The 23,510-nt window shown below is 51.9% G+C and overlaps 2 protein-coding genes and 2 non-coding genes across 4 annotated transcripts; 2 read left to right on the top strand and 2 right to left on the bottom strand.

The window, feature by feature from the left end:
- The first annotated feature begins 1,179 nt into the window (after nucleotides 1–1,179).
- On the top strand, nucleotides 1,180–2,775 carry LOC128149530 (C-C motif chemokine 4-like). Its single transcript, XM_052804840.1, has 3 exons — nucleotides 1,180–1,314; nucleotides 1,837–1,948; nucleotides 2,327–2,775. The coding sequence occupies exons 1-3, from the start codon at nucleotides 1,242–1,244 to the stop codon at nucleotides 2,412–2,414; spliced, it is 273 nt and encodes a 90-aa protein (XP_052660800.1). The 5' UTR covers nucleotides 1,180–1,241; the 3' UTR covers nucleotides 2,415–2,775.
- A 6,679-nt stretch (nucleotides 2,776–9,454) lies between these two features.
- On the bottom strand, nucleotides 9,455–11,544 carry LOC128149529 (C-C motif chemokine 5-like). Its single transcript, XM_052804838.1, has 3 exons — nucleotides 11,312–11,544; nucleotides 10,723–10,834; nucleotides 9,455–10,103 (listed from the first exon to the last, which is right to left on the bottom strand). Exons 1-3 carry the CDS (start codon nucleotides 11,382–11,384, stop codon nucleotides 10,016–10,018), a joined length of 273 nt encoding a protein of 90 aa, XP_052660798.1. The 5' UTR covers nucleotides 11,385–11,544; the 3' UTR covers nucleotides 9,455–10,015.
- A 4,175-nt stretch (nucleotides 11,545–15,719) lies between these two features.
- Nucleotides 15,720–15,791, top strand: TRNAE-CUC (transfer RNA glutamic acid (anticodon CUC)). The gene has a single exon. It is a non-coding gene; the product is annotated as a tRNA-Glu (tRNA).
- A 555-nt stretch (nucleotides 15,792–16,346) lies between these two features.
- Nucleotides 16,347–16,428, bottom strand: TRNAS-UGA (transfer RNA serine (anticodon UGA)). The gene has a single exon. It is a non-coding gene; the product is annotated as a tRNA-Ser (tRNA).
- Nucleotides 16,429–23,510: the final 7,082 nt, after the last annotated feature.

The raw sequence follows: 23,510 nt of genomic DNA, 5'->3' as shown, positions 1-23,510 counted from the left end.
TAGTGAGGTGGGTGCTGGTCTCTTCTATCAAGTAACTAGTGATAGGATGAGAGGAAATGGCCTCAAGTTGCGCCAGGGGAGGTTTAGATTGGATATTAGAAAAAATTTCTTTACTGAAAGGATTGTCAGGCATTGGAACAGGCTGCTCAGGGAAGTGGTGGAGTCACCATCCCTGGAAGTGTTCAAAAAACGTGTAGACAAGGCACTTCAGGACATGGTTTAAGGGGCAGGGTGGTGTTGGGTTGACGGTTGGACTTAATTATCTTAAAGGTCTTTTCCAACCTAAACAATTCTATGATTCTCTCTCTCCTAGGAGGAGAGGCTGAGAGAGCTGGGACTGTTCAGCCTGGAGAAAAGAAGACTCAGGGGGATCTTATCAATGTGGGGGGGGCGGGCAAAGTAGATGAGGCCTGACTCTTCTCAGTGGTGGCCAGTGACAGGACAAGAGGCAATGGGAAAATCTATTTAAACACCAGATAAAACTTTATTACGAACACTGAAACAGGTTGCCCAGAGAGGTTGTGGAGTCTCCATCCCTGGAGATATTCAAAGCCCATCTGGACACAGTCCTGGACAGCCTTCCCAGCTGACCCTGCTTTGAGCAGGGGCTGGACTGGACAAACTCCAGGGGTACTTCCAGCCTCAGCTCCTTGCTGGTCCATGTCAAGCCAAGCACTACGGGACTGGTGGGGGCAGAGCGCTTTGGGTAGCACAGAGCCTGCAGTCCAGCCACCCCTCAACTCCATGTGCTGCAGTTAGCAACCTTTGATAAATACCTGACACATAACAGCACGAGCGTGCTTTGGGGTTTTTTTTTTTCCCAGAGTTGCATAATCTTAGGCAAACATTGTGTCTTTTGCTGTACAGACTCACAGGGAAAATCCTTCCTGCAGTTCAGATATATAGTTCTCCTTTTTGTGGCCATGCCACTTGGCACATTTTAGTTTCCTTTTGATTTCATGAAATTGAAAATGAGCACTGAGTCAGAGCTCAACATACTTGGCTCCAGTGTGAACAATATCCCAGTCTTTCTGACTTCTCTCTTTTTTTTTTTTCCTAATTCCCTTTGGCTGTTTCACTTTCGTGACATCCTCTGTCATCATTCTGGAATTCCCACTTGGGCTTCTCCTGGCTGCCTCCAGGACTCCCTATTAAAAGGGAGCTGAATCCAGCTGCTGCAGTCTGAGCTGCATCTGCCAGAGCTTCTAGTCCTGCTCTGACTGCCCTCAACCTACGGGAAGATGAAGGTCTCTCCAGCCGTTTTTGCTCTTCTCCTCATTGCAGCCTCTTGCTCCCAAACTTTCTCTGGCCCAGGTGAGTCCTGCTTTTTCATTTGTGAAGGAAGAACAGATCTAAGCCTTCGTTATCATTTCTCCATTGAGCTCCCCTGGCAGATTACTGGGAATTTTTCAGCATTTGTACCACTCTCCACTCTGCACTGAGATCAGCTACATGTAGGAACCCCAGAATTAGAAAATCATCCATCCACCCATCCATCCATCCATCCATCCATCCATCATCTGTCCACCCGTTCAGCCATCCTGGGCTCAGAGTACTTATTCCTGGTTATAGTTTATGGACTTCAGTCTCTGCCCTGGGGCTGGGGAAGGTGGGGAAACAAAGCTCTGAGCAGCGACTGGGTGGGAATTTCCCCCAGCATCTGACAATACTGTTCCTGGCATTGGACCAGATGATCCCTAATGTCCATTTCAAACTTAATTATTCTCTTATTCCTCACTCCCTTCCCCACCAGCACAGCTCCCTGAGCTGATGGGCTGGCTGCTCCCAATGCACAGCCTAGCACATGCTTGCATTGTCTCTCCTTGCCTCTTCCAGTTGGATCCGACCTCCGAATCTGCTGCTTCTCTTACACACACCACAAACTCCCGCAGAGGCTCGTCCTGCGTTATTACAGCACCAGCACCACTTGCACCCTGCCAGCCATTGTGTAAGTACCAGCCCTGACTCCTGCATGCAGACAAGCTGGGGCAGCGTGCGGACAGCTGCTGTGGGGGGTGTGTGTGAGTGACCAGCTCTGCGGGGTAGTTGTGGGCATGGGGGTCTGTGGGAACCAGATGAGGATGAGGAGAACCCCGAGGGAAAGGGGCTTGAACAGGGACTGCCAGAGGTGCTCTTGTGGGGACGCCCAGGGATGTTCCTGCAGGAGTTGAGGAGGCAGTGTGGGAAAAGGGACGGGAGTGGGGGAAATCACAGCATCAGCTTAGGGCACAGGGAAGAACCTCTTGCAATGCCCCAAAGCTGGGATCCAGGCTCTCCTGGGATGCAGGTCTGAGCACAGATCTAATATGTCATTCCTGTTCCACAGGTTCATCACAAAGAAAGGGCGCCAGGTCTGTGCCAATCCCAGTGACACCTGGGTTCAAAGTTACCTGCAAAATTTGAAGCAGAACTGAGCAAAGCAAGATGGCAAGCGTAACTGCTGTCATGCACAAGTCGCGTTATCCTGAGCTCCTCCGATGGAGCAGGACACTGGGGCAACAGGAGCTGCACAAGCCCATGTCATCTGCAGGCAGCTCCAAGGGACTGCTGGAAGGACACCACGAGACACCTTGTGTTGGGGTGCTACTGCTTGCCCTCAGCTTGCACGGACCAGTCTGCAACCCCATCCCTCTGCCCTGACACCTCCACCTGTGGCCTGGGGAGGCTCATGGGACTGCACCTCTATAGTTCTTACATTATTTTAAATTATTTAAGAAATTGTCATATGGTATAGGCAGTACTTTCTTCTGTGGATAATAATGCTATTTATGGGAGGGTGGCTTAGAGTCTCAGCATTGGATGACGGGTGGCCCTGGCTTACATGTGTGAAATCATGATTCTGGAGAATAAAGGATTGGGACAAAACCTCTGCTTTTTTCCCTTTATGTGCCTCTGTGTGGAATGGGTTGAGGCAAAACCATAAAGTTTCCATACTGCAGACATATGAATATCTTCTGACACCTCATTCCCCCACCACATACACCCCTGCCTCCCATATCCTCTACAGAATTAGACATGTTTGCACATACATATGGGCCTTTTACATAAATGAATATGCTCTTCACACACCCCAGGCATGTCCTATATACTTGCTTGCCGCTCCCAGCCCCACAGACTGCACCCCAAACTGGTCCCTGGGCATGCTGTGTGTGCAATGGGGTGGTGATGGGACACATTGCTGTAAGGGGTAAAATCCTGCCAGAGGTTTTGGGGGGGGGGGGAGCAGGGAGAGTGGCTCATAGTCAGATGGGAGGAAGCAGAGGGCATGGAGCTGCCGCGGTGCTGGGGCTGCCCTGGGAGCTGGCAGGTACCCAGGGCTCATGAGCTGCTCATCCACCCTCATGCTGAGGGTGCTGGGGTGCAGAGCAGGGCCAGTTCCCTGTCCATACCCACACCTGCTAGTCATTTCTGTCAGCTAAGCAGCAGTATTTCCCACAGGCACCCACATGCACGCTGTCAGTGGCCCAGCGGTGTCTCTGCTCATACATATCTGTTCCTCCAAGACATCACCACGTCTCTGCCTGCCAGCCCCTGCGTGCAGCTGGGTCTTCCCGAGCCCGACAGTGCTGCCTGAAGAGGGGCAGGGATCCCAGCTTTGTTTCTGACCACCCCAGTGGGGGCTGTTCCTCACTTTCCCACCTGTAAAACAAAGGGAAGGGTTCAGCTATGCTGCAGGGGTAAAACAGCCACCAGCAAACCTACTGCAGTCATTCCCAGGATGTGCCTTTGCATGGGAACATGAATGGGAGGGAGCAGGTCCCAAGGGTAAAAGCACAGTTCTGGGCACAGCTTGCCCATTGCAACCGTGCTTAGCACTCCTCTGCTTCTGCACACTAGAAGAAATGTTCCCAATAGCACAGTTACCCAGAGCTGGCTTGGCCTTGCAGCCATCCTGTTCCTGCTGGTATTTCTTCTTCCTAATGCAAAAAAAGCCTTTCTCTTATTGTTTCATTTTTTTCTGCAGCTATAGATCAGACTTGGCAACCCTGAGGCTGGGAAAGCACCTCTGCGTTGTCGTGTGATTTCCCTCTAGTCTTGTGTTGTCCAGGCTGGAAAGCTGGCTGCAGGCAGGAGGTCTCATGGGGCACCCAAGGACCAGCATCCCAGCAGAGGGCAGACCCAGCCCAGGCACCATGTTGTGTCCCAGGAGATAGTGCTGGTGATGGGGGTCCATGTGGAGGTCTCCTCTCCAGCTCCATGGGGACGGCTCCTGACGGCTCTGCTGGGAGGATGCTTTGGGAAAGGCACAGGCTCTTGCTCACCCCCCAGCAGGGTCCCCGTGCTCCCCTGGCACAGCAGGGTCCTAGCAGAGAGGGTCAGGTCCAAGCAGGGACAAGGTGGGTCAGCATGTTTGCAAAAAATCTCGTTCCACTCTATGGCCAGGGCTTACTATCGTGGGGGAGAGACAAAAATCTGCAGAGGGCTGTAACCTGAGCAGGGCTTCCCCAGTCTGCTGTGAAACACAGGAGCAGAGAGTGGCCACCGCAAGGTGGGGTGGATGGACAGGAGCCACTGCCCATGGATGGGCAGGTGAGGAGCCCAGGAAGGGTGTGCTGGGGGTCTCCTCTACTGCTGAGGGCATCTTGACCCCTCTCCACCTGATGTACACTCAGTCACCTTTTGTGCTGAGAAGCCAAGTTTGGTGCTGCAGAGGAACTGCAGGAGCCCAATATAGTCCCTGATCTGGGGCCCCATGCACTGCGAGAGGATGGAGGATGGATGTCGTGGTAAAAGGGAAGGCTGGGGGGGTCTGAGGTTTGTCCCAGGACTGGGGAGCAGGGGACAGGCTGGAGAGGCAGAAGGACTCAACACTGCAGCCAGCGCTTCTCCGGACAGTCCCTGGCTGCAAGCCCAGGCGCATGTGGGAATTTCCCTCTCCAGCCTTTCTGGTTTTGGTTTCCTTCCTGAAGCTCCAGAAGCAGCAGCCAAGCCAGCCTGCTCCCTGCTATCCCAGACCCATCTCCCCTGGCATGAGCCAGGCACCACGAGGGCAGGTCCCTCTGTGTGGGGACCGTGGCAGACCAGCCCGGGGCTCCCATGCCTGCCTGTGCTGCCTGGCTGTCCCTGCTGGCCCATGGGGATGGGGCTGGTGGGGAGCAACACCATGATGGGGGGCTGTAAGAGCAAAGGAGAAATCATAGCCCAAGGGGTCAAATGTGCAGGGAGCAGCCTGCCTGCAGGCTCTCACCTGCTGCTAGCCATGGGCAGGGAAGGGCAGGCAGGGGGGACACTCAGACAAGCTGGGATAGCTGCTGTGGGGAGAGATACTGCTGAATCCCGGGGATGTATCAGGTGCTTGTGATGGTCCTGTCTTGAGGCCTGGGGCAGCACCAGCCCTTTCTTGCCTGCTGCACGGAAATCTACAAGAGATGTCTTGGCTATAGATCAGTCCCTGGCCCCGACACCCTTCTCCACATCAACTCTGACAGCCCAACACTCCCTTTCCTGCAGGTGTCTTTGCTCTGCAAGCAGTTTAGGGACATCTGCGCTGCAAAATGGGGTGTGAGTTGGGATGAGCTCCACCATGAGACTGTGTGCGCGACATGGAGCACAAGCAAGCGTGGAGCCAGGTATTGAGTCTCAAGATGCAAGTCAGGACTCCAGAAGGCCAAGTGGTTCACCAGCCAGATCTGAGCCAAAGGAATGAGAGTCTAGCAGAGAGGCAAAGGAAGAGTTCAGCTCCCCAGTTGCCTGCTGGAAGGTGACCATTGCTCAGCCATCAGACTTCTCATGTGCTTACAGAGGTGGACAAAAGCCAAGGCCAGCTGCTCCTGTGGGGCCTGGCAGGTTGACTTTTCTGGACCCCATGAACCACAGGCTTTTCTTTCACTGCCTGCTGTGGCAGAAGGCACCCAGAAGGTCAGAAAACCCTCTTGATGCCATGGGCAACGCACCTGTTATCCTGGTTCTCTCTGGTCTTTTTGTGAGCGTGAACCCTGTGGCTGTCCCCTTTCTCCCAGTGAAGCTGGCGAAGCCCTGGGAAGGGAGATGAGCCATGCAGACCTTCAGACCCAACGGCTGCATTGTGTCCCTGCTGGCCCCTGTTCCTAACCTGATTCTGTAGCTGCCCCCTCCATCAGCCCCCGCAGGGCAGTTCTCACCTCCTCTTGCTCTCGGCCATTCTCCTCAACATGAGGAGTGCTGTTGTGGTTATTTCTAGCCAATGTTGCTGAAGCACCTGCTCTATTAAGGGATGTACATCCTGACACAGCCTCTCCCTGCAGCTCTTTGATAGCTGATGGCTTGAACTTGGCCTCATGGCTCAGCCTCTTTGAGTTCTGTCCTTCTAACCTACACTGGCCATGTTCTGGCAGCTCCATGTCACTCAAGAAACCTTTCTCCTAAACCCACCCATTTATATGCCCCATCACTGGTGCTTCCCTGTGGAAAGTGGGGACTGGATGGATCAGTGCTAAGCACAAACATGGTCTGTATGTCTGCTTAGTTCCTGATGGGAACATGAAGGTCTCTCTGGTTGAACATTATTGCTCTCCCTGTTGTTGCCTTCTGCTCCCAGTCTGGCTCTGCTCCAGGTAAATCCATCTCTGTCTTTGGGTTGTTATTTCCTCTCCTGGAGGAAGAAGTACTCATGATGGTGACCAGTAATGCCTGAGGAACAGGCATGACCTGCTCTGACTCCTTGGTCTGGAGCATGGCCTGCTGGGAGTGCTTATTCTCCCCTGGTCAAACACATCCACGTTGTGTCCCCTCCTGGTCATATGGATTCAGCCCTGCACCCCAAATCTCTTCCAGCCATCCCTGACACAGTTGTGTGCTGTTTTACATGCACTTGGCAGAAGCTTTCCAGGAAATACGTGAAGGACTATTTCTACACCACCAGCAGATACCAGCAGCCAGCTGTTGCATGGGTATGGGCTCTTGCCTGTGCAGGAAGCCTTTGGCTCAGCCCCACAAATCTTCCTCCCAAGGGACCAAGAGTGGGACTTGTTGGGGTGTTATTTGGGATTGGCCATCACTCAGTCCTGGCAAGGAGAGATGCTTTCCAGTTGCAAGGACATGGCTGAGAAGGACCTGCCCACACTGATGCTGGAATGAGCCCAGTAGAGGGAGGATGAGCGGTTGTTTCTGGTATCCCATGGAGTGCAGCTGCCCCAGCACGGCTGAGAAAGTGCTCCCAAGCGAGGTGTTTGGTGGGCAGCAGGGAAATACCCAGAAGGTGCCTGCCCCAGGAGACACCAACCACACACTCTGCAGTGGCCACTTAGGTCTGTGGTCTGTCGTCCTTCTCCCTGCTGTGGGAGAAGCAGCAAGTTGAGGCAGAGCCAGGAGTCTGGCCCAGGGACCTCCTCTGGTTTCTCAGCACCTCCCCTTGGCTGGCTGTCTCCACACCAGACAACAGTCATGAAAATGACATTCCCCAGCCCTGGTGTGACTCAGTGCAGCTCTATGGTGGTGCACCCCTTCCCCACCAAAAAGGTTTCCTGGTCCTCCCCACTTCCCAGCTTTACCAACAGGAAGAAACACCAGACCTGCATTGACCCTGATGCCATCTGAGTGAAGACATTTCTGAACTTTTTGGGGACATACTGAGATGGCCACCCCCACCTGGTCCCCCAATGTTCCAGCTCTGGCCCCTGGGAGCCCAGCCCAGCCCCAGCTTCTTCCTCTCCTCTTGCAAAGGAATGATTTCTGTGTTGTGGACTGCTTGTGACAGTCCTGTGGGCAGGGAAGTGGGACCTGTGGCCCCAATGGGGAGTGCTGTCCACATCAGCCCACCTCACCCAGCCTGACTCTGCAAAGGCAAGCTTGTGCCTCAGTTTCCCATCTGTAAGTGAGGGATAGCAATGCTTAAAAGCTTTCTGCGAAGTGCTCAAGGAGCCACTGTATGAAAGCAAAACAACATGAGCACTGTTTGATTATTCTCATGTTCAGGAAGATCTGGCTGATTTTATATCCCTTCCTTGCTTCCTTCCACTGCTGGGCTGTGTCCCAGGGTCCCCCTTGCCTCCTAGTACAGTGGGCTGTGCCAGAGCTGCTTTGCAGGGACGCAAAACAGAAGTTGTACCTCTCACCTCCCGCTGAGTTACCTGCCCAGCCTGCAGAGCATTTGGGCTCCTTTGAGAGCTGCTCTGGGGCTACTCTTCCCTCTTCTACCATGAGGGAAGGGGCATTTCAGATGTGCTGTTAATTAGCAATTTTCACCCTTATTCTGTAGACATGGTTTCACATTGTCTTTAAGGAATAAAGCCTTCTGTTCATAATGCCTGTCTCTATCACTGAGCTTGGACATTGATGGATATCCTCTCTGATGCACAGGCTACACCTTCCCACCTACCCCCAGTAGAGTGGTCCTTTTGGGACCCCCAAACCCTGCTCTCCACAGGCCAGACTCCTGGATGTGCAGGGGAAGGTGTGGGGACACAGCCATGAGTCTACTGTGAGCCCCAGTTCAGGATGCAGCTGGGACCTGGCTCCCTGAGGAGCACATTGTCCCCCATTTCCTCCTGCCAGGTCTTTGTTGACTCTGCAAGGCTGCCATCAGGGTGGGCTGTGGGGAAGCACCCCTGGGCCCCAGCCCCTGTGCTTGTAAATCCCACTTACCCAACAGGGCTTTTCCTATCCCATTCCTAAGCACTGGGATCCCTTCTTTTGCTGCATCCTCCCTGTCCCTCCTCTGCCTCTGTCCTCTGCTCACAGTCTCCCAGCTCCCTGCCTCATCTCCTTGATGCCCCGCTGCCCCCGCACCCAACCCTCAGCACCCACCTCCACTCACTTACATCTTTCATCCCCATCCCCAGGGAGAGCCACCCTCTTCTGCCTGGGTCCTGTGCTCCATTACCAAGAATTTGGGACCCCCTCCATCCCTGGGACCGCCTCCATCACTGGGACCCTCCATCCCTGAGCACCTGGGCAGCATGCAGGCAGGTGCCCTGCCAGGATGCAGGGCCAAGATCAGTTCAGGTTGTGGCACCAGCTCCTGGTGCACAGACATGTCAGGGCTCCGTCCACTGCCTGCTCTCACTGGGAGGATTCTCTGCCAGCTCAGCCTGGCAAAGCGGGTCCACCAGAGCTGCAAAGGCCCTTTGCTGACCCTGGCTTCATGGATGGGGCAGCTCCCCACCTTGTGATTTCCAGACATCCCTTTGCCAAAACCACAATGGCAAATCCAGTGGGTCCAGCTCCACCAGATCCCGGCCTTGGCTACTGATATGATGGGGGAAAAGGGCTGGGGGAGAGGTCTGGCTCTGCAGCAGCACAGACGCTGGGAGGAAACAGCCCTGGGAGGTGCTGGAGTCGTGATGGGGCTGCTGCTGCGGTGCTGGGAGCAGGGAGGCAATGCAGAAGGGGAGGTTTTTAGGGCTAAGGATTCTGAGGTATTTCCAGCTGGGAAGTTGGGGTTCTTCCCCTGCCTCTCCCAAAATGGTTGTAGTGGGGTCCTATCGGCCCCATTTTTCTAGGCAGGAGGGAAACAACCTCTTCCAGAGCTGACACAGAGGGAAAAAATCTTTATTCTTTGGCACCCGCAAAAGACAGCGTTTTGAGAACAAGGCTGAACAATGTGGTTCCACAATGAGCATCCTGCAAGTAACCAGCATACCACTTGCTCCATTAAGGAGACAGATCTTACTCTCAGCATCCACCGTACCATGGCAAAATTCAGCCAGCTGACTTGGAAGTCAGCCTGGGTTTACATGACAGCACTCATACCTAATTTCAACAGACCACTTCCCACAAATAGCTGTGGGGATAAAATCCCCCTCCCATTCTAGCAGCGGAGGCACAAGGAGGGGACAGTTTAGCCACATGTCACACAGCAGGCTATGTCAAGACAGGTCTGCAAGGCCAGGAGGTCCCCAGCATCACAGCTGCCCATAAGGGTGGCTAAATTATCATGGATAAATGACATCTTTGCAAGACAAAAGGAACTTCAGGGGTCCCAAGGTGGCTCAGCAGGTCCTGGTGCTCAGCAGCAGGGTTTCTAGGTCTGTGCCAAGACTCTGCTGGATGGTCTTGCAGGACTTCTCCAGGGCATAGACCTCTCAGCTCCCAGTGATCACTGCAGCTCCAGGGTGTTCACATATTCCTTCACCCACCTGGCATCAGGGTTAGCACAGACCTCACGGTCCTTCCTGGTGATGAACCTGTCAAGGGAGGTGGGGAGGTGTTACAGCCCCAGAGGGGGAAAGGGGCATGAGGGTCTTGTGTCACTCCCTGGACACATGCTGACCTGCCCTGTGATCAGAGCTAGCTCCCAAAGGAATCATGTCCCTTCCAGGCTCCCATCCAACAAACCCCCAAGCATCAGGGGGCTGCAGAGCCTGCTAAAACCCAGAGGGGAGGGAGAGATCAGGGTCCCCTGGGAGAACCACCCCCCATGCTCAGATGTTCCTGGCCATGTTCAGTGCAGAGGTGAGCCTGGATGCAGCGCGTGGGCAGCTGGCATATCAGGTGCAAGTCTTACAGGTGGTACATTATGTGCATTGGGCTCATCACCACTGGGAGGTCCTGCTGGCTACACAGGGACCTCCTTCCCACACCTTATTCCCAGCACCAGGATGGTTCAAGGAGACCACTTATTTCTCAGCTGAGGAGGATGAGTGCTCATGTGTTGCACATGTGACCCCTGGTGGCTGCCCCCTTCCCTTATTGCAGGTATGGTTCCTCACACCACCATGCTCTCGGCCCCATTGGATGTGAAGCAAAGAGCCCAAAGGCTGGCAGAGCCTTTCCTAAGAGCCCAGAGAAGGACCCAGTACTTACACAACTGCTGGCTGTGAGCACTTGCTGCTAGTGTAGAAATAATCCTTCACATGACTCTGGGGCAGCTTTCGTAAGGTGTAGCTGAAGCAGCACACAGTTGTGTCAGCCCCAACTGGAAGAGATCAAGAAAGACAGCATGAGTCTATTAATAAACTGCACATTCCCCAGCCGAGAGCATGGGCAACCATCCCCTTAATCAGCTGTGGCACCCTCTTCTCTTCCTGTTTCCCCAGAAAGTCAGCAAGAAATTGCTGTGAACACCAAAGCTTAATTAGTCATTGCTAGGATTGCTTGTTAAATGTTTTGCACTCGCTTCCAATGATAAAAATACTTTCAGTCACCCTGGGACCACTCCTAAAGCCCAGCAACAAAATCAGGGGAGATGAAAGCTGAAAACTTTGATACTTATCGGTAAAATTCATCCCTAAGGTAAAAGGATGTGAGAAAGGAAGAGCAGACCCAAGAAAGCAGAAGCTATTCACACAGGTTTCCAACCTTTGCAGCTAACATTTTCCAGTTCTGCTTCAAATTCACTGCCAGTCAGAGCAAAAATCCACCCCAAGAGAGCAGAGAGAGATGCTGTACTCACTTGGAGCAGGAGAGGCCTGAGAAAAGAGGGCAGCAACAAGGATGATGGAGAGGCACACTGCAGAGACGTTCATTATGGACAGAGATAAGCTGCAAGGGAGAGGCAGAGCAGACTCCTCCTGTGTCTGATGCGAGGTGCTCGCTCAGTCCTTGCTTCTTATAGGGACGGTGGCCGGCCCCGTCAGTTAGATTTCAAGACAAACACTTGGAGTTTCCATAGTGTAACAGAGCTGATGTCACAGCACCTTTGCCTCAGAAATGCTGAAAAAAAAGGAAGCAGTAGGTCTAGGAAATACCAGAATAGCTTTTGTGTGAGGTGAGGTAAGTTTGAGCAAACTGGCACCCATGAGGGCTATACTGACCAAGACAGGATATGAAACCACCCTTGAACAGCAGGTTCACACTTAGATTCACCAACATGCCAGCAGTACTCATCAACCTCATCCCAGCATCCTCCCCGAAGGTCCTTTTCAAGGACCCAGGCCTTGAGGACAAAGTTGCTTAGATCCTCAGAATGGCTCGGGGACAGTGCAGGTCCAGCCAGGGAGTCCTTGCTCCCATGGTGGGTCTGGGACATGCACAGGGTGGATGCAGGGGGCAGTGCAGGCAGCATGGGCAGCAGGCATGCTCTGAGGTCTGCTGCCTGTGCAGGCAGCAAGGATGGCTGGCACCCTGGAGACTGGTTGTAGATCTGGGCACCATAAAAAGTACAGTCTTGGCACCATAAAACACAAAATTCTCAATGCTGTGCTTCCAGTATGGAGCTCAGGACCTTCAAACCCGTCGTAACACACCCCAGCATCAGTCAGTAAGGGGAGCGCTTGCCTGGGAAGCCCGACTCGATGATCTGACTCTACAAACACTGTCTTCTCCCAGAGACACGGGGCAAACACAAGTGCCAGCATGGGTTTGGTACAAGGTGGGATGCAGAAGGTAGAGCAGGGGGTTCCCCTGCCCAGAGAGTGGAGGGGAACCAGCTCTCGTGCAAGCATGTACCCCTGCCCCTTGTGCACACTCACAGTCACAGGGCCTATGATGTGGTCTGCCCAGAGCCCCCCAGCACTGCCCTTGCCACTAAGCCATGGGCTCCCCAGGAAGCATTTCCCCTTATTCCACCTCCCTCTTCTCTGCAACAGACATGAAATTTACCAGCTCACAGCCTGTGGTTTCTCTGGGTATTTTCACACCCAGCTCGCAGTGACAACTGCCATTCACGAGGCACCATGAGCTCATCTCCCCGGGATTTCCTCACTGCCCCGTGGCCCCAGTAATGCAGCAGGGACCACAGGGCAGTGCTGCTCTGTTCCCCCACCTGGAGACCTCCTTGTGTCTTGGTGTATTGGGGCTGCCTCCCACAGTGTCCCCTTCATCACAATGTCCCCACAGGTGGGGACCAGTGCTTCAAGAGTCCATGGCTTTCCCAACTCATCCTCTGAGGAGCCATCCTCACAGTGCTGGGAGTGGTTGTGTCCTGGGACCCTGAGGACTCCTGCCTTCAAAAGCATGCGAAGGATCTGGAGCTGAACCAAGTGACTGACACGACAAGGTTGTCACAAACACGTGGTGGTAGCATTTTGGGGCAGCACAGCAACGTGCTAGCAGGTAGTCAGGTTTTGCAAGGGACAAAATCTCAGCTGGAATTTGCCAAGGGACATCCCACTCTCAGGGATGGAGAGGGGGATTATTTATTGCTACTCCTGTATTACATGTCCTTCAATATTGCAATTAGCCTGTTGTTCTGGCTAATTTATGTACGTATTGCTCATGCCCCAGATCCATGTAGGGTTGCAAAGCAAGGCAATGTGTCTCAGCCTCGTGTCCTCGCTACAGTAACAATTGCATTTTGTACTGAGCCTTGACCTGTCCCTGCTGCCCCAAGGCTGTTCCTGGGGCTGGGACTTCTCTTTCGAAGGAGCAGTGCCTGTATAAAGTAAGTTTTTACATCCCCACCACCTGCCTCACAACATGCACCTGCACACTCCTCGGCTTCAACATGTAGCTTCTGGGCTGCATCGCTTCCTTGTTGCATTTGGTGGGGTGGGAGTCACTCATCTCCCCTTCCTCTGCCATCACAGACAGACTGTTGGGCTATGGGACACACAAGTGAACCTGTTTTGGTGTGCTCAGATCTGCTGGCAGAGGAAGGAACTGCTACTGTCTATGACAAAATATCTGACAGGTCCAGATAGAGATCTAAGAAACCACAGAGTGATACTGACGCTCCCCCAACCGCAAGGCTGCCAGAGCTCACGCTCCATTAGAGCTTGTAGAGGCAACCGAAACCATGACATCTGCATATCTTTGAGAAAGCGCAGGGTGCCTGCGCCTCAGCCCAGCCCAGATCCCTCTTCCCCCCACCCGACAAGCCCAAGAGATGGCACAATCCCATCTGACCATTGCACAGCCCAGCCTTGCCCCTCACTTGGCCCCGTGCAGGTTTTTGGAGGTGTATCCCGCAGCCCTGACCATCACGGCAGAGATGCCAGAGCGTTGGAGAGATGCCAGAGCGTTGGAGAGATGCCAGACCATTCATCCTGGCTCCATCCTTGCTCCAGGTCAGCTTTTGCGGGAGGCTGACACTCCTCCCTGCTCTCATCCTACTCTGCACTCCTCCAAAGCTCCCCACTGCCTCCCTTTGCCCTCTTCTGCTCGCTGCAATGCAGCTCCTCAGGGAAAGGTGGGGGCAAAGGCAGCGGCCAGTGGCTGGGATCCACCAGGCATTTGCAGAGAAACCTGGGCAGAGATTGGGGGGGCATCATGGAGACAGGGGAGCTGGATGCCAGATGTGCCACTGTGAGCCCAGACCATGAAGGGCTGCAGGGGGGACTATGGGGACCATGCTGGGGTTTGGCCTCAGATGGAGAGGGGAGCTGCACGGGCCATTTTAGGGAGCTGCATGGGACAAGGTGAACCACAAGGAGGTTTCTCTACTCTGTGTGCACTGACCCCTGCAAGTCAGAGAGATTTTCTCTCTGTCCCCTCCCAACCACACACGAGCATCCAAGGAGCACCGGGCCCTCTGCCGTCTTCTGCGGGAAATGTTCCTGGAGCCCTTTCATTCATCTCCGTCTCAGCGATGGCTCATCCATCTCCCGAGAAGCCCTACAGTGCTCCCTCCTGCCTGCCCAAGTGCACGCGTAGGGCTCTCCTCTCTGCACACAGCCTGGGGCAGGCAGGGCTCCTGCCAGTACCGGGCACCCCCCTGGGTGTCATCCTCTGGGTCAGTGCTCATTCCCCTCGGGTCCGAACCCTGCTGCGCTGGGTGCTGCAGGGACAGGTGACAGGGCTCTGTGCCCTGGGCAGGGGTCCAGGCTCTGCAGCATCCTGTCCTGCTGCCCATGCTGGTAGCAACCACCTGGGGAGGACGACACATTTCAAGCCTCTCTCCATCTTCCTATTCAGCAGAAAGCCTCTTTTCTAGGAGGTGAGTGCAGGTGGTGGGGGAAAAGTCTGCTTTTGGTTTTGCCCCAGCCTGACTTAGCCTCTTTTCAAATTTTTTTTTTTTTTCCTTAAGTGAAATGTATGGGGCCAAGGAAAGAGGCTATGTGTGGTATGCAGGACAAGGGTAGGGGGAACCACAAGCATCACTGCTGCAGGATGCCTGGGCAATGCCAGCACATTGCTGCTGCCTGTGACTCCCACAAGGAGGCAAAAGGCAAAAGTCTCTGCTCCCTCAGAAGGACTCTCCGGAAACCAGGATCACCTACTCTTTGCAGCTCCAGATGAAGTCTCAAAAGATGGCCCCAACAGGCTGTTTTCCCCTAGAAAAAAAAGATGCAAATGTTACTCTAAAACCAGTAGGAATGGGGACTCCAGACACACTCCCTCTGCTGGCACAAGGGGTCAGACCCCTGTTTCACTGGAACAGGGAAGGCTCTGCTGATAACAGTCAGCGTGCACCTACACTGTTCTGCTTCTCCTGAGGTGACTACAGGGAAACTCTGGCTGTGCACTGGGAGTCAGGGTTGTTGCGTCCATGAAGCTGGATCGCCTGTGCCCAGTGTGATGTGTGTCACACGAGCCTGGCAATGTATAACAGCACATATGGGGTCCATGCTCCACCATCAGCAGGACTGAACCTCCCTGGTGAACCCCCAGGGGACTGCTAAGTCTTTTCTTGAACCATTGGCCATCATTGCCTTCCCCAAACCTGCCTTTGACAGTGATCAGAGACCCAGCACAGCCATCTCCTGCTTCCCAGGCTTGGCAGAGATGAGGTCCACTTGCACAGAGGGTCTTCCCAGTGCCACAGCTCTCAGAAAGGAGCAGGCATCCCTGCAAAGTCCCCCCAGAAAGGCTGTGGCATCTATCCCATCTGGTCCTCTCCTTGGGCTGTGGGGCCCAAGTGGCCCTGTCCCTTCAAGACTTGGTTGGTGGCCACCAACAGGTTCACCACCATCACCACCTCATCCCTGGTGGTCTAGTGGTCAGGATTCGGCACTCTCACTGCCGTGGCCTGGGTTTGATTCCCAGCCAGGGAAGGGGCTTCCTGCAGCCACTGCAGGTCCCAGCCTTTTCCTGGGTGGCTGCACTGCCCTTGAGCAGCTCCTGGGGTTCAGCAGCTCCCACACCCAGTGCATGGTGCTGGGTCAGGGTTGGATGAATTTTTTTTGGGGGTAGCAGCAGCCTCCTGTCCCCCAATGCCATCGGGCTGCACCCCCCAGCAGAAAAATACCCTAGGTCGAGTGGAGGGCATCCAGGAGCCTGTGATGGGCTGTAGGAAGGAGGGTGTCAGGCTATAGGGAGCAGGGTGATGGGCTATAGGGAGCAAGGTGACAGGCTGTAGGGAGCAGGGTGACTCAGCTGTGTGGGGTGGACATGCTATTGCAGGTTTTCTTCTTGTGATAAGGAGAGGTGCAGGCCTGCTTCGCTGAACACGGTCTTGGCCTTCTCCTAAAGGTGAGGGGTCCCTGGGAGATCAGGGCCAAGGTGAGGGGTCCCTGGGAGATCAGGGCCAGGGTGGGAATAATGCAGGGTAGGGTGACAGGTCCGTCTCTCCTGGGGACAGGAGGGCAGGGGCTGCCAGTAAAATCTCCCGCTGTGAGCAGGATTTGAACCTGCGTGGGGAAACCCCATTGGATTTCAAGTCCAACGCCTTCACCGCTCGGCCATCACAGCAGCTTGCACAGAGTGTCTCCACAGGAGCCCGTGGCTGTCACCCTGCCCCAGGGGACAGAACAGGACCTGATCACACCCTGGATGTGGGTTGTGCCATCCTGGCTCCTGCTGCACACCCGGCACAGGTACTACTGTTACTGCTGCCACCTGCCCTGCACAGAGCTAAGGCTGATACGGAAATCAGCATCCCAGCAGCACTGGGAAAGGCAACTGGGCACCAGTCACAACATCAGTGGTGGTGACATGGGAGACAGACATGGTGGGAGGTCTACGTTCCATCTCGTCTCCTTGTATCCAACAGGAAAGTTGTTCCTGGATGACCATCCCCAACCTCCTTTCTTAGTCTGGGAACATCCCAGCCTCCTCCATCCCCCTCTCCCCCCAATATACATGTATTTGTCTCTGTGAAAACAGGTCCAGACTTCACTAGCTGAGGCAGTCTGACACACAGACCAGGCAGTGTTTTGTCTTATAGGTGGCAGGATGACGTTGCAGATTTGTGTGATTTTTCACCAGGTTGCTGCCTGCCTTTTGGGAGAGATGATTTGGAGAAAGGAAGAAAAGGTGACTGTCGAGAGGAAATCCTTGCTGAGCGAGGTCTGGTAGTGACCTTGGCCTCTCCTTTGGAGCACAAATATCTTATTTGGAAGATAGTCCTAGAAGCACTTGCCTATCCCTGGTTTGGGTGGGAGATAGCTCTGGGAACCTGAGATATCCAAGGCCCTCTCTGGGTTCCCAGAGTTATGCTCAAAAGCTGTGCAAGTGCTTTGCTATGTCATTTCCACCCCGTGCCTCTTCCATGGGGTTTCATTGGCAGGGAGCAGTCTGGATGGAAACCTCACTGTGTAGGAACTGCTCCTCTGTGCTCAGCTCTCAGCCCAAAGGACTGTCTGCACCGCCATCCTCCCTGGCCTCTGCCTCACTTGGTGGTTTGATTTCCCTCCTCCACTGGCCAGGGAGGAGCATAGTCCTGACACTGAGTCAGGCTTGGCACAGTCCCACAGGCACGGACAGATGCCCAGGCATGGGTGGCCACCTGCTCAGATGCATCGATGCACTGGAAACCAGGTGCTCAAACAATCACTGGACACATGAGATAGTGACTAGAGCAAGGCTAGCAAATATGATAGAGCTCAAGAGAGGGGTGAGTGAGGGGAATACTGTCTTTGGACAATTATGGCAAGACTCAGGAGAAAGGTTAAGCTTAAATTCATCCTTCTCGGTTATCCAGGTTTCCTTCCCCCTCTTCTAGGTGCCATGTTCATGTTCAGAGCTGGGAGATACATTCCTTGAATCTCCTGAAGTGCCTGTGGGGTTCAGGTTAGGGTATGGCACAAGAGCAGAGAGCCTTCAGAGCTGCAAAGCCACTAACATCCTGATGGGCACAGTTAGTGAAGATGAGGTCTATGGTCTGGAATGAACTATTTCTCCTTACTCCTTCTGAGGATGAAGTACTGTGCATTTGGTATCCAAAGAGGTCTGTTGAGGTGAGGTTTCATTTCAGGGTAAGAGTTTGAACATCCTTCAGAAGGCAAACAGAGGAACATGGAGGGACCAGACCAGAGCACATAGACCTGCACATTACCAGAGCCCAAAAGGAGGGGTCTGGAGGGGTCTGCAGGGTATATGGAAAGGATGGGGGGGTCTAGACCCCAATGGAGGGACCTGGAGAGGACCAGAGGGGGAGCAGAGGAACCCGGACAGCAGTGGTACCCTAACGGAGGAGCTTGGAGGGGACTAGAGCTTGAAAGAGATGTCTGAAGGGGTTAAGGAGGGCAAAAGGTGTGGTCTGGAGAGCTCAGGAACCTAGACGGAAGTGTCTGGGGGAGACCGGAGGAGACCGTATCGCCTAACTGGTTCTTTCAGCCTGGCTGGACTCGGACTTTCATTGCACTGGCCAGAATTCCCACAACATTTCTCAGAGTTGGTTTGGGGGGGGGGGTTTGTTGACTTTTTTTCTTATCTAATCTTGTGTCATCAGCAGGGAGCACCTATTTTCATCTACAATTCTTGTGATATTTACAGACAAAACAATCTTGCCTAGTAGAAAGATCAGGATGTGTTTATAGAAAAGTCTGAGTTCAACAGAGAACTGACATCTTTTGTAATAAATGGCACTTTTCAGTATTATGCAATATAGAAAACCACAGAGTCTGTCATGAGACAGACCTTATTCTTCCTCAAAGAAATGTTCAGACTCTGCTTCTACTTGCAAGTTTTCACCCTTTGATGTTGCAAGTTTCAGAAAATAGTGACTGCCTTGCTCAAGTGCTGGCTTTGATGGACTCAGCACACAGTGGTCACCATTCACTGCTGCATCCCATTACCTGATGCAATGTTGAAGACACTTTGTCCTGACCATGAAACAGTGCTTAAGCATCTCACTGGCTGTAATATGATGACATATGATAATCAAGAGGCGACTACTACCTGTGCATTGTGACTACTAATGAACCCCTGCAAGCTCCGTCCATACAGACATTCTTTCACATGGTTAAGCATTGAATCAAACCACAGAATCTGTGATAATTTTTTACATCTATTCATGTATTCAGCCTCTCTAGAAATTAAGTTGTAGTCCAGGGAAAAGAATCCACTGCAGCGAATTACTCCCATGTCTCCCAGCTGGTGCGAAACAATGAAAACCACAGTGAGTATCTAAAGCTTCTCCCACTCTCTCTTTGTTTAAATAAATTTCTGGAGCTTTTGAAGCCATGTATTCTCCCAGTGGCTTTCTAGGGGCCTGACAACTGCTTCTGCTTTGGTGTATGGCTGTGTCCTAGATTTCCAGATAAGATGGGAAATGGTTCCAGAGCAGGAAGATAACATAAACTGGAAAAATGGAAAAACCATCCTCCTGTTTGGCATAAATGACAGCTGAGGTCTCCTTCTAGACCTGCCAACCCCATCTCCAGAGAAGCCATCTCCCACTCTCCAGTCTGAGCATGGGGTCACAATCTGAAAGAAAAGTGGAAGGGGTTGAAGAGGGGTTTTATTAAAAGATGGGGCAGGAAGAAGTTTGGCTCATGAGGAGGAGCTGAAGATTTTATTCATGGAGAGGAGAGGGAGTTTGGTCCATGGGAAGGGGAACAAGGGACCAGCCCCTGGGGAACGAGAGTTGTTCATCAGGAAGAGGTTTGCTAGCTGCTGCTCAGGACAGGAGTCATGTTTGGGCCTTGCAAGCTGAGGTCTTTCCGTGGATGGATGTGCGGTAGCTTGTCCTGGTGGGTGTGGTGGGTCCTACCACTGTGCTAGAAAGTCACAGATGGCCTTCCACAGCTTTCCTGCCCTGGGAACTGTGCCTACTGCTTGTGGCAGAGTTAGGTCTGAGTGCCCTACCCTGCTGAGTCACGTTGAGTTGGCATAGCCCCCATGACTGCAGGGACTGCCGAGAGCGCTGCAGGTGACAGCAGCAGCAAGAGTGCTCGGGCTGTCATACAGTACAGACTGAGAAGGCCATGGATGGTCATCCCATGGGTGTGTTTTCTGGAAAGAGGCACGAAGCAGTCTGTACTCACCAATGGCACTGCCCAGTCTGTTGGGCTCACCTATTTCTGCATGGCAGGCAGAGCCGCTGTGCACTTGCCTGGAGTACCTCATTGTGGCTATGAAGTAGTCTCCATGGCTGATGGAGGGCTGCACTAAGAAGGCTTCATAGCCTTGGGTGCTGATGAGTGGTGAACCTTTAAAGGAGGACTTCAAAGAGAGGTAATAATCTCACTCGTGGGCATCATGCAGCTGGAGAAACTCCTGAAGTGAACACCTCAGTGATGCTAGAAAGACCTGCAGTGCCACCTCCTGAGCATCCCTTGCTGTTGCTGTCACTCCCACACCAAACTGTGAAAGCTCCCACTGAGAGAAGGGTCAGGAGTGAGCTGACCATGACATGGGCATAAGGCCCTCAAGCACATGTGCAACTACTGCAAGATGGGTACCAGCTCCTCCTGAGGCACTGAGGTTTTTGTCTCAGCAATCCTCACCAGTTACCATCCCAGGCTCGAGAGTGAGACCCTCCTGGTGTGCCAGTTACCCTTCTCTAGAGCTGCTGGCTGATGGGGGTAGATTAGTTGAACCACGGGCAGAAAGAAAGTGCTCTGGGTGGGAGAGCTACAGCTCTATAGTGTGATGAAGTAAAGAGGAAATAATCTCTTAGCCGAAAGTTTCTCGAGTTTTTCACATGCTTTCAACCCACATTGCTGCTCTGGGGCTGGCTCCTTACATATTCTCCAGAGAGTATGCAGTCATGAGCCTGTATCCAGACCCTGGACGTACCCTTGAGCCCATAAGAGCTATTCCAGAAAGCTGGACTGAGCTGTGCAAGGTATTCTCATCACCAGCTTTCCCCTGTACACCATCTTCTGAAACTCCTCTGCCGTCCAGAGGCTGTATTTGGCCTTAAGCATAGAACCAGATGGCCTTCTCCATAAAGAGTTAAAGTTGCTTTTTAGTGCTGCAGCCTTCATATTTTTAAAGCTGGACAAACTGGTTTTATTAACTGTCACCCCTGAACTGCTGGGAACTTTTCCTCCTCTATTTGCCCTACAATTTCTGTGGGGCTAAGCTACCACTTCTTGCTTTTTTCCATTTTATCCTGCTCACTCCAACCCTTTACAAGCTCTGCCCTTCATCTGTTGAAGCAGAAAATGCACTGGATACAGTTTTTTAAACCTCTAGTTGTTCTTCCATGCCACTGTGCCCTGGACAAGGACAGACTTGGCTTCAGGCTGTTGGCTCTCAGTAGTATGCAAATAAATCCACAGTTTGAAATATAGGAAAAATATGTCATTGGCAGGTGAAGAAGGAACTTTCTATGTTTGAAGTTGTACCTAAATTAGGTCCTTAATCACTGTTAAACTTGAGACATTGTGGGTCACACATGCATTTTATTATCATAAATGTGTCTGTGTCAGGAAAACGAGTGCTAAAAATGCTTGCAGGAAAACCAGAGGTGTGTCAAATGGGAAAGGGGACGATGTTGCTTTTTGTGATTAGGATGGGAAATAATGAATGTAATAATGAGCTGTTTCTTTTTTGTGTTGCTTAAGTTAATGATCTTGTTGCTACAGCTAATGCTTAATCATGTATTTAGCAAACACCATCAGTGGTCACATAGCTACAGGTTGTTAGATTTACACTAGGATTTACAGGTGAAGATCTGCAGCCTGACTAGTAATACCGAGAAGTAATGTTAGTAACACCAAGACCCTGAAAGAGAAATATGCAGCTTCTAAACACTCAAGACAGAGAGGAGAGCTGATGGAGGAATCTGCTGCTTCATTGGCTAATTAATGGATAACTAATGCCCTGGCTGCCCAGATGTCTTGTACGCTTTGCTAAATGAACATCAGCCTTGGTGGGCAGGATACCCTGGTTTCTCTTGAAGCTCAAAAGATTGCACCAAAACACCATAAATCCTATTTGGAGGTGACATAGGACAGCTTGCCTGTGGACATGTGAAAGCCCTGGGTACTGCACGCACTTACACCCAGGCTTGAGTAATTGGTAGGACACATATCATGTTAATACAACATTTGCATGGCAGATGATTCCAATCGTGGGAGCAGCATCGGGCCACCTGCAAATGTTGGCACACACCCTCAAAGGCAGACGGTGTCCCTGTACCAAGGGCAAACGGGGGTTACCAAACTGTCACTGAGACGCTAATGCAATTGCAATGATGTATCACAAATACAAAAGACATAACAAAACCACCCTTCAGGTACCTGGACTTCTGCTTACGTACATTTTGTAGGCAGAAAGCTGGATGGACAAGGTAAAGCACCTGCCAGGGTGATCAAAGTCCCCCTGGTACTAGGGGCTAGCTTCTGCTTTTGGCTTTCAATGTCTCTTTAGGGCAGAAATATTGACATTGTATTTTCAGCTTCTGAAAACCTGACGTTCACAAATCTTTTTTTTTTTTTTTTCCCGATTTAAAATGATACATGTTTGTTAGCAGTTTCCTTTCTCATATTTTCTTTTTATTTATTTTGGCTTAATAAGAACTCTGAAAATATTTAAACAGTAGGAAGGATTGGCTACCTAATCTTGTGAGATTTACATGGCTGATTGTCAGTAAGAATTCAGCATTGTCTTTTGTGATTAGCCTGTACAGCTGTCGTCATCCATGTTGAAGTGCTCGGCTAGCCCAACACTTTGTTCCTTTCCAGACATTTCAGGATGGAATCTTCCATTTTGCACCTCTGGCCTGTTCTTATTTACACAGATATAACTTTGTCACTGTCCATATTACTGTGTATATGATTTTGCTGAAAACAGCTCGAGCTTGCTCTGTGCAACTGCCTTGTTCTTTGTCCAGTCTTTGTCATCCACAATGATCAGCAGTTATTTTTATATGCATTTCCAAATCACTGATGATCTGACTACTGTTTAATTATACAAACCATCTCACTAAGTAATTTTAAATGGGACACAACTTTGGTTTTCCTGGGTACAAATTTTGGCAGGTCCACCGTTCAGACAAGCTGTATTTAGACCTCGGTATACTCCACAAATGCATGTTGGCAAAACAACCCATTTCTGGCTTCCCAAACCATCAGAGATGTCAACCAAAAGCGAAAAAGCAGCCAAATTTCACCATCATCTTTTACCATCATAAAATTAAGCCGATCTCTTTCACTTGCAGAAAATAAATGTGTGCCTTTATTCTTTTTCCCTTTTTACTGATTTGTCAAAAAGGAAGTCAACATTTACGCAGAAGGAATGGAGAAGTGTGCACCTTTCTGCTTAATCCAGAAAAGCAAACCAGTAGATATTTCCTCTTGGCTCAATCTGGTCCCAGTTTCTCCATTTTTGGCCACACCCAGGTCAGACCAGGCTACTTTCTGTCCTGGTGCAGGTGCTATAAAGGACTGGCTTGTTTCCCAGTCCTACCAGCTCTGCAGAGATGGCAGGTAAGATCAGTGCTTTTTAATTTTATATCTGTATTTGACTGATTTGATACTTCTGGTGTGGGTATTGGTGCATTCCATGGGTGATCCCAAGGAAATGAGGAGACAGAGTAGAGCATTAGGAGCTGGTGGTCCTTCATACTTACTTCTCCCCCCATATGTGAAATATATTTA

Source organism: Harpia harpyja, chromosome 12 (genome assembly GCF_026419915.1).
Source record: "Harpia harpyja isolate bHarHar1 chromosome 12, bHarHar1 primary haplotype, whole genome shotgun sequence".
NCBI lineage: Eukaryota > Metazoa > Chordata > Aves > Accipitriformes > Accipitridae > Harpia > Harpia harpyja.
This window is presented reverse-complemented; position numbering and strand designations above follow the sequence as displayed.

Excerpts from the sequence above, each read along its gene's own strand:
- LOC128149530 (XM_052804840.1), top strand. The coding sequence starts at position 1,242 with ATGAAGGTCTCTCCAGCCGTTTTTGCTCTTCTCCTCATTGCAGCCTCT. Across the intron at positions 1,315-1,836 it reads CCAAACTTTCTCTGGCCCAG|TTGGATCCGACCTCCGAATC; the intron begins GTGAGTCCTGCT and ends TGCCTCTTCCAG. Across the intron at positions 1,949-2,326 it reads TGCACCCTGCCAGCCATTGT|GTTCATCACAAAGAAAGGGC; the intron begins GTAAGTACCAGC and ends CCTGTTCCACAG.
- LOC128149529 (XM_052804838.1), bottom strand. The coding sequence starts at position 11,384 with ATGAACGTCTCTGCAGTGTGCCTCTCCATCATCCTTGTTGCTGCCCTC. Across the intron at positions 10,835-11,311 it reads TCAGGCCTCTCCTGCTCCAA|TTGGGGCTGACACAACTGTG; the intron begins GTGAGTACAGCA and ends GATCTCTTCCAG. Across the intron at positions 10,104-10,722 it reads TGCTCACAGCCAGCAGTTGT|GTTCATCACCAGGAAGGACC; the intron begins GTAAGTACTGGG and ends CTCCCTTGACAG.